The 9,800-nt window shown below is 29.4% G+C and overlaps 3 protein-coding genes across 3 annotated transcripts; all 3 read right to left on the reverse strand.

Moving 5' to 3' along the window:
* Positions 1 to 1,612: 1,612 nt before the first annotated feature.
* On the reverse strand, positions 1,613 to 1,873 carry LOAG_09737 (hypothetical protein; the record flags this gene model as incomplete). Its single annotated transcript, XM_003145264.2, has 1 exon — positions 1,613 to 1,873. The coding sequence occupies one exon, from the start codon at positions 1,871 to 1,873 to the stop codon at positions 1,613 to 1,615; it is 261 nt and encodes an 86-aa protein (XP_003145312.2).
* A 1,871-nt stretch (positions 1,874 to 3,744) lies between these two features.
* Positions 3,745 to 4,870, reverse strand: LOAG_09738 (hypothetical protein; the record flags this gene model as incomplete). Its single annotated transcript, XM_003145265.1, has 2 exons — positions 3,745 to 4,008; positions 4,649 to 4,870. 2 exons carry the CDS (start codon positions 4,868 to 4,870, stop codon positions 3,745 to 3,747), a joined length of 486 nt encoding a protein of 161 aa, XP_003145313.1.
* Positions 4,871 to 6,693: 1,823 nt separating this feature from the next.
* LOAG_09739 (nematode cuticle collagen domain-containing protein) lies at positions 6,694 to 8,004 on the reverse strand (the record flags this gene model as incomplete). Its single annotated transcript, XM_003145266.1, has 2 exons — positions 6,694 to 7,386; positions 7,792 to 8,004. The coding sequence occupies 2 exons, from the start codon at positions 8,002 to 8,004 to the stop codon at positions 6,694 to 6,696; spliced, it is 906 nt and encodes a 301-aa protein (XP_003145314.1).
* Between the last annotated feature and the right edge of the window lie 1,796 nt (positions 8,005 to 9,800).

Raw genomic sequence — 9,800 nt, forward strand, 5'->3', positions numbered from 1 at the left:
TTCCCAGAGAAAATTTCTTCCAATAAAAGTTGATTTGTATGATGAGTTAATTTCTAGCATATTTACAATATCAATATAGTTCTATATTATAAAATATTTCGGTTTTTCTCAAACATTTCCGATTTAAGGAGATTGAAAAATATGAAGGAGACTGAGAAGAAAAATTCCAAAAATATTGATTATGGAAAATTCCAAAAAATATCTATCAGGGAAAATTCCAGAAAATATCTATTATGGAAAATATGCAATTTAACGGAGCGAATGACTGGATTAAGTTAGAATTTTTCCATTTATGTAGTAGGAGTTTGTTTACAAAATTTACTGACTGAACCTTTGTATAGCTGAAGTTTGTTCATATTCTTTACAGTATGCCAACATTTGCATATAAAGTTCTTTACAACATAGGTTGATTTAACAATGTCTTTACATAAAGTGTTCATTTTTAACATCTTTACAACATCCATATATTTCTATATTCTAAAAATATTTTAGTTTTTCCGTTATTTCTGACTTAAAATCCTCAAAGGGAACAATCTGTGAGTTAACGAAAAGTATTCTGTTTTTTTAATTTAAATTGGACATTTATTGTTCTTTTTTGTCTGGTAAAGAAGCCTATATATTTCCGTAAAATGAACTATAACTTCTCTTCGATTTGGAGTTTAATATATGGTGGAGAAAAAATAGATTGAACTAAAATAATTTCCATCTTCATAACAATCAGTATAAAAATACTTACGCCAATAGAAATTAATTTCTAATATGTCGCAAATTCTGTTAATTAGTTTTGTATTAATTCATAGTTTTATCACACTTCTTTACCTCATTGTCTTATTTCTTACCAAAGAGTCTTTTCTTTGTTAAACACTTTGTTGATTGTTTATTACTTCCGATCCAATATTTCCAATTCTGTTTCGATTTTTTTCGGTTTCTAATCCACCTACCGCACACCTTTGAATTCAAAATTTTTAAATTGAATTTTTTAGATTTGCACAGACGGATTAGTAGTTTTCCTTCGATCTGCAACAGATTAAGTCGCTGTCTTTTCACCTTCCTTATCTCCAAGCTTACTTTTGAGTTGGAAATGATATTACCATCCCATTGTTCTTCACTTTCACTAAAAAGAGATAGATGAAGTTCGCAAATTAACTTATGCAGTTTCCAGGAGTTGCTCTTTTTTTACTTCCAAATCTGTTACCACTATTTTAGCTTTTAACTGACATCATTCTTCATCTCGCTGTTCCAATGCTTTTAGCAAACATAGCAGCTGCTTAATAATATTTTAAATGAACATTTCTCTTCTTTCCTGAAATTTTGTAGAATTAGTATCTCTTAATTGGACCAAATAATGTCTTATAACAATAAATATCTTGCCAATTATTCTCGTTCTGCGTTGAGATCATTAAGCAGGTTCTTTTATTCATTGTATTATTAGATTTTATTTTCGAGGCGTTCAAGTTCAAATTCTCGATTTATGTTTGTACTCTTCACTTTTCATAGAATTTCTAGGCATGTTTACCTTGCAGTATTGGATACTGATCTTCCAATGGAATGTAATCGACCTAATGCACTTTCTAACAGTTAATTTCAAATCCGATACTTTTTCTTCAAGACGTCAAATATGCATATTCAGACTTCCCAGCTTTTCATTCTGATCACTGATAGTTTTGTTCAATAATTTAGCGGATTCTTTAGCTATCGCAACTTGTATTTCTGGCACATTATTTGTGGTTTCAAATGCTTTGAGCTCCGGTCGTACCGATTGCTCTTTAGTTTTCCGTTTTTCAATTTCCCACATTTCATTTTGCGCCTCATAGCAACCATCATTTACGCTGTCCTTGAGTTTCTGGATTTGTTGATTGCTGTTTGGTGACATTTTTCCCTTTGTCTTTGTTTTATTACATTCCCATTGATTTTCACAATTCTATACTTCCGCTTAAAAATCCTTTTTTTTTCTTTCCCATTTTTGTGAAATAGTTTGCGCAATGCGATCAGAGTTACAAAATTTTCTTTATTTTCCCTCCAAACTTGGATGATTGAATTATTAGATAAAAGAAACAATATGAATGCTACATAATCATTAAGAATTATAAAATACAAATTAACTGTCAAGCTAAATCACAAGAGAATAAAGAAAAGAATATTAGTGATGATAGCATCTTAGTCATACAGGAGGATGGTTTTCAAATCAGATCTTAGTCACAATCCAATACAACACAAGACATTCTAATATTTTCCCTCTATCACTGGATTTCTTCGCGTTTATTCGCAACAAGCGAATTTAGTAAGCTTTAGTAAGCTAGCATAAGGTGCAAACATTCAAAAATAAAGGTTAAAATAAAAAATATGCAATAAAATCAATTCGCTGATCCTCTTAAAATGTCTCTAACAATAATAGTTGGTGACATAAATTGGTAGACTGTTTTGCTTATTGTTGTATCATTCATATGATTATACTAATAAGGAAAGAAGAATAGAATACGATCAGTGCAATATACTTTTGTATTTTGTGATAGATTAGTTTAATGATTTTATGCATGGAATTATTAAATGATAAATTTATAAACAAAACATTGAATAGATGAAGTCGAAAATTGATCTTTCATTATCATAATGATTGTTTAAATTACTTTTACATAAACAACTATAGAACAGTTTTATTTTTGCACTACCCTTTAAACTATCAATTTATCAAGTTTTCTCTTGTTTACTAAACCTCGATAAAGTAATGTTTTGCGGAGGATTACTTTTGTTACATTAATTTTGATCATTTATTGCATTTGCTGTAACAAAGTATTCCATTTCTACTTTTATTTAATACTTTGTATGATAATTTCATCCTAACAATTAGTTGTTTTATTGATATCATCATCAAAAGCAATATCATTTTTTGTGAACACATCTTCCGGATCTTTTTTATATCCTAAATAAAACAATATCATTTAGAATAAATCGATTATTCCTCCTCGCTAAGTGTGGATATTCGTCCTTATGATTTCATATTCCGGAATGGTTAAATCGATGGTTTTTCAACTGATTTGATATCAATTAACGGATGAAAATGAAGTTTGTAAAATTACAAATTAGCAGTTCTGATAGATAGCTTTACATATTACTGTTTTTTTTCCCCCCCCCGAATTAATATCCACAGCTTTTTTTTTCATTTCAAAATTACTAATAAAAAGGTAAAAAAAATTATGTTTAATCTGTGGTATAAAACAGGTAACAGTGTGATTTTCATAATTTTCTTCTTCAAATTTTCAGTAATAAAATCAATGATACAATGCTGTTTGCTGCTTATGAGTTGTACTTTTTTTTGTAGACAAATATATTAATGTCAATTTAATCCAATAAGTAAGCCTTTCTTGTCATATTTTTTGAGTGAATAACTTTGGCTTAAATATGATAGTATATTTTTACTCTAAGATGATATGTTATTTTACAATAATATTTCTAAATAAGATTGAATATTGAACAATTTTGGAACTAAAAAAGGAGTAATTAAAAGAATGGAATCGATACAGATAAATCCATATTTGTTTAATTATTTAAAAAATTTTGTTATTTAAAATATTTTATTTGTTTAAAAGATTTCGAATTAGAAAAATGCACAATTTTTTTTTTCTTTTTCAATAAACATCAAATTACATCATTAATCAAAGAGATTATTAACATTTCTGCCGCATTAATTTAATCAAACCCTCTTTATGTTACCAAATAATATCATGAAATTGAATATTACTGTAGTTAATCAATATGTGCAGGATCTAATAAATTCCATATATCGGTTGCTTCTTGCAGTATAGTAGCTAAAATAGAATGTCGCATTTCCTCCTCTGTTGTTTCGTACACTTTCAGAGTTATATTCATATTACTTTGTAGATTAAGTAATTCATATAAATAATTCTTTGCTTCATTGCTACCATTTGCTCTATCTAATCTGTCCTTGAGAACTCGATCACGTTTGGCGATATATCGTTCTTCATCCCGGCGATACTGTCGATACTGTTTCTGTAATTATTTCAAGATTTTTAAACTGTAAAAATAAACATAATTTGCTAATATTTCCAAACATCCTCAATCATAAAATCAATTTGAATCTTTCATTCTGTAACTATCTATATGTCAAAGGTTAAGAAATTATAAAAATTAGGAAATCAATTTTCAATTTCTGTCATTCTGTAACAAATATTGCAATAATGTTTTTAGAAGATTGTTTTCCCGAATTAATTAGCCTTAATTTTAGCATCCTGTCTTTGTGCCCAATCCTCGCATAAATCGTAGAATTGAGTTCTTGTAAGGTATGGTCGTTGCTTGTACAGTTCTTCATATTCTTTTATTTTTTCTGTGGTCATTTTTGTGATAAAATCCGGAAGACAATTTGTACACAAGAAAATACCGCTTCCGAGTAACCAAAAAAAGTAATATTTCCAATATTTCTCTCTCATAAATTCCTAAAAATTAAATTTTATTGAAAAAATTTGCAAATAGCAAAAAATATTTTTATCAAACGATCACAAATCATAATTACCTATTCCCTTTATTTCCTACGAATGTTGAACATTATACCTTAATATATATTCCAAAATGAATTCAATTTAAGTAATGTGATGTAATAATTTCTAAATTTTACATTTGAAATTTAATATACCTGAAAATGGCTGTTTAATAAATGTTTAATAAAAAAAACTTCCACGCGGTTACAGATCTTACTAAGTATAACAGTTCTTGTGCTCAATTTTGATTTTCCTGTCAAATTTCTGATTAGCAAAATAACAAACAACAAGTGATAAGGAAATGTATGACAGGAAATTGTAGCACTGAATTCATAAATGCATCTTTTAAGAAAATTCCAATAAGCAAATTCAGGCATCATTATCATCTATTATGAATTGATGATACAAAATGTCAATCAGAAATTTGATTAAAATTAGAAAAGCGATACCGTACTTGCTTTTATTATTGAAATTTGTTTGAATTAAAACGAAAGAACAGAAAAAAAAAACGCTTAGCTTGATCATTCTTGTTAAATACATTCATTTCCATTTCAAATAGTTTCAGAAAAAAAAAATACTTTCAAAATCGAAATCTTTCGCGATATGTTTGAATTTTGAAATATTTTGGTACGAATTTTCTTTTTACAATTTATAATTATTCCTATCGATATTAAATTCGATAACAAATTGGCTGATACTAATTCGATGCTAAATTTGATATTAAATGTCGATATTAAATTAGATATTAAATATCGATATTAAATTCAATATTAATAATATATAATTGATCTTATTAAATGGGACATTAAAAATCGATATTAAATTGGCTGTGTACGATGTTTTTCTCTCTGTCTCTTTTTTTGAAGAACTTTTGGCCATTTGACTCTTTTCCTGCGAATAATTTCAAATTCGACCACTGCTAATTCAGCATCCAAACTTTCTTCGAAATATGAAGCGATGATTTGAACTATTTAAATCTTAACCATTATCATATCTGATTATTTTACTTTATCAGTTTCTCATAAAATTCATTGGGAACTATTCTTATTTATTCAATTTTTGCGCACCCTTTCTTCTATGCTACTTAAAAATTTGCATAAATGTCATGTTTTTTATCAAATTTTATCAAGCTACACGGGGAATATTACAATTAATTGGTTTTAACAATTTCAAAAAATTCTCCCATCAAAATTTTACCTATTAATAAGTTACCCAAACACACTGCTTACATACTTATTGCCTTTTATGGAACAGTCGATGGCAAAGGTAAGTGTTACTTTACAATTCATCAAAAATATTTCCCGTATCTCTTGGATTCGTCTGGCAAATTGGTTAGCAAATTGATTGTTGACTATTTAAAAAAAAAATGTAACAAAAGTAGAGCAAGCAGGTAAACTTTTTTTTTTTCATGATTTTATCATCATCCAATGTTCGTTTAACTGTTATCGCATTTGCAATAAATTTCGAAACAATGTTTACAAGTAATGTTTATTCTTATGATGCTGACCCCTATGATTTGTAGGATAAACATTGTTACAGTAACAGAAAATATCGATTATTGGGTATTTCTAAATATTTTAATTAAAGATTTTACTAAAATAGAATTGAGGAAATTTTATTAATTAGAAGTTTAATTGTGTTAAAGTCAATTAAATGAAATTTATCAATTCGAAATTCTACTACCTGATGATAAAGTTATTATAAGTTGATCCATAATTTGTTCAGCTGTTTTTCATTTATTTACAATGCAGATATATTTGGTTAACTAAAGGTTACGTTAAAATGCAATAAAAAAAAAGGACTTTCATCTTAGGTTAATGCTTAATTTTGAATAATGAATAAATAAATTCATTTCACATATATTTTTCTCTTTACATTACATAAATTTACAAAGTTGAACAATTCACAAAAAAAATTTATCAAACTTTCATCGAACTTTATCAACTCTTAGTAATATTAGAATGTTTTATGTAATATTATCACTAGTTTTATTGGTTATAAATAGTTTAGAGTCGAACCATCGTTAAAGATTTATTTGCTAATTAAATGTAATGGAAATGAATCAATGAGAAGGTTTAAATAATCGCACAATTTAATGCAATTATCAATTTTAGAAGAAGAGTTCAGATGAAAATTTAATAGCAAAAAAGCAGCACAATCAATAACAGCACAAAAAAGGCCAGGCATTAGAGTCTTATATTTAATAACCAGGTGCTGTCCTTGGCGGTGGACAAGCGTCACAGGAACCTTGAGCTCCAGCTTCGCCATCTGGTCCTCTGTCTCCATCAAGTCCAGGTTTTCCAGCTGGTCCATCTATACCTGCATCTCCTGGTGGTCCTTCTGGTCCATCTGATCCAGCTTTACCAGGTGCACCTGCCTCACCATCAGGTCCAGGTAATCCTGGTTCTCCCGCTTTTCCTAGTGGTCCTGGTGGACCTTCCTTTTCAATGACAGTACCTGGTGGTCCAGCAGGACCTTTTTCACCAGGTGGCCCCTGAGATCCTGCTGGTCCTTCTGGTCCTGGTTCACCAGGTGAACTGCCACTGCCAACGGGTCCATCCGGACCTGGTGGACCTTGTTTTCCTGGCATCCCTTTCGGACCAGGTGCTCCGGCCGGTCCAGCAGGTGCATCAGGACATTCAAAGCACCAATCGATCTTCGGCTGCTCAGGTGGTTCCTGTGGAGCATCAAGACCATCTTTACCAGGTGGTCCACTTTCACCATCAACGCCGTCGCTACCGTCCTCACCCGGTGGACCAGGTGGACCCGGTGGCGAAACACCACATCCGCAACACTCACCAGATGGTGATGCCGGTGCACCAGAGACAAAGCTTGATTGATCATTTCCTATTTGTCGCACTTGCCGAACTCCACCTCCCACTTTTGCGAATATCTAAACTTAAAAATTCGGTAAAACGAAAATCGGCATATAATATGGATTGAAATTTTTGACAATTTTTCGAATGAATAAATAAAATTTACGCCTAGATATGAATTCCTTGTTATTTCAAGTATCCTTCACTTCACTTTTAAATTTCGATGAGTTGAACACTTCGATATACCGTAACATACAACATATATTCATATTATTGAATATAGTAGTATATGAGATATAAAATTAGACAGAAAACGCTGATTTTAATTAATCCAGGTCAAGATGAGCATAATTTTTTAGCTTAAATTTTAAAATAATTCACATTGAGAGTAGTTTTTTCAAAATTAACTAAACTTTTTACAGTAATCAGTTGAGTTATGTTTTATTCGAACTTAAATAACAACTCAAATTGAATTAACTGACCTGTGTACGTGTCACTTCTCGCCATATATTACTGGATCGTGACTTGCAGAAGTCTATTTCAGATTGCATTATTGAATGCATATGCTGCAAGTAATTGTAAAGCAACGGTACTGAGATCACGCAAACCAATGTTGCAACTGTTGACATAGCTACACCAATAAATGCCACCAATTTCAGGTTCCTGCATTCTTGCTCCCTTATCTTCTCGTACATATTCTACCTGTCATATTAATATCAATACGATTAACAATGAGATATTAAAATTTACGTAATCTATGCGTAATTTTTTCTTTTTTTCTCTAACGTAAATTTGATGTTTAATCATATCTATCCTATAAACTATCCCTTATTGCTTATTGTAATTTGTCCAATTTTGAGTTAACTTATTTAACTTTTTTGGGGACTTTCGTATTCCTATAGTTTTGTTCCATAAACTTTTCATCTTCTTTTTTCCTTTCTTTTCTCTCTCTCTCTCTCTCTCTCAAAAACAAGCATTATGTCATTTTTCATGTCAAAACTCTAAAATGTATCCTTTGCTAAATCCTAGAATACAACAAGAAATTGCTCTCCTATTTCCTTCTATCAAATCAGTGCTTTGGTAATTAATTTCTACAAGATATATTAATATCATTAATAAATCGATTATCCTATTTGATTATGAACTATGAACTTTATAATTTAAAAGAGAGAGCGTTGGTATAATTTCCTCGTAAAGACAGTTTCAAAGATTATCTTAAATTTAATTATAAACTAATTTCTAGCAATTATCATGGATTCATTAACAACAGTGCAATGCATATACACAAGCAATATTCATTTACAATGAGTACTTGTGTGATCCAAATTTAAAATTTTATAAATTAATTTAATAATATTTAAGGTAAAATTATCGAACATTTTAACCTTTGCTGATTAAATGATTTTCACAATGATATCTGGAAGGAATAAAATTCGAAAAAATCAAAAAATCCTTCCATTTCTTACCTTTTATGGTGCCAAAAAGATAAAATAAAATAGAAAAACGATTGTCTTGCTGATAAATGATCAGAAACGATCAAGAAAAAGCATTTAGGTAGAGATCATTTTTCTTTTCTTTTTCTTTTTTTTCTTTTTTTTTTTTCAATTGTTGATGTTAACCAAAGAAGTCGCGGGATTCATCTGGGATCAAAATTAACGGATCACAATAAGATTGATATAATTTTGTGTTCTAGAATTCTCTAAGTATTACAGCTATCTCTGGGGAACCTCAAAAAAAGGAAGCAACGATTAAACGTTCATCCCGATTCAACTTTTGTCAGATATCGGATTAAGATGACCCCATAGTTTTTTGTGTTACGCTTTTTAAAAAGAAAGGAAAAAACAGTTGAATTTTTCTATAATCTGTCCTAATTTCTGTTCGTATAACAAGAAATTCAGAACTTGTTTCAGCTGAAGGTAAAAATATCAACGGAATCACATGACATCTCTCATCTACCATCCTATTCATTTCATTTTCCACAAATCCTCTTATAATTTTAAGTATTAATAAAAACACAATGCATTTATTAATTCCTACTGTCAAATCCTTCACAAAATCGTTTTCTCGAAGATTTCCCTATCTCCTAAGAAACATTTTACCCATACTTTATCCTGTTTACCCGTTTTATTAAACTTATAATCTCATAAACTAGTCATGCGTACTTAGTTGACAAATATCGATAAGTACTTTATCTGCTCTTTTTTTTTTTCAAGTATTACTATTACTTCTGTTACCATTAAAATTATTCCCTGTCTTTTTTGAACCCTTAGATTAATTTCAAAATTATTTCCAAAAATGAAATTTCACATAAAATTTATTTCATCTTTTTAAGAATTTGTGTGAGGAATAGAATGAAAAATTTCTTATTCCTTTTTCCTTTTTTTTTTTTAAACTAGCCAAGAAAATTTGATTAGTATCATAATTTTGAATAAAGATAAATGAAAATAAAAGTGATTAATCCTATTGCTAAACTGAAATTCATATTTCAGGT

Source organism: Loa loa, assembly GCF_000183805.2.
Source record: "Loa loa unplaced genomic scaffold supercont3.93, whole genome shotgun sequence".
NCBI classification, from domain to species: Eukaryota; Metazoa; Nematoda; class Chromadorea; order Rhabditida; family Onchocercidae; genus Loa; species Loa loa.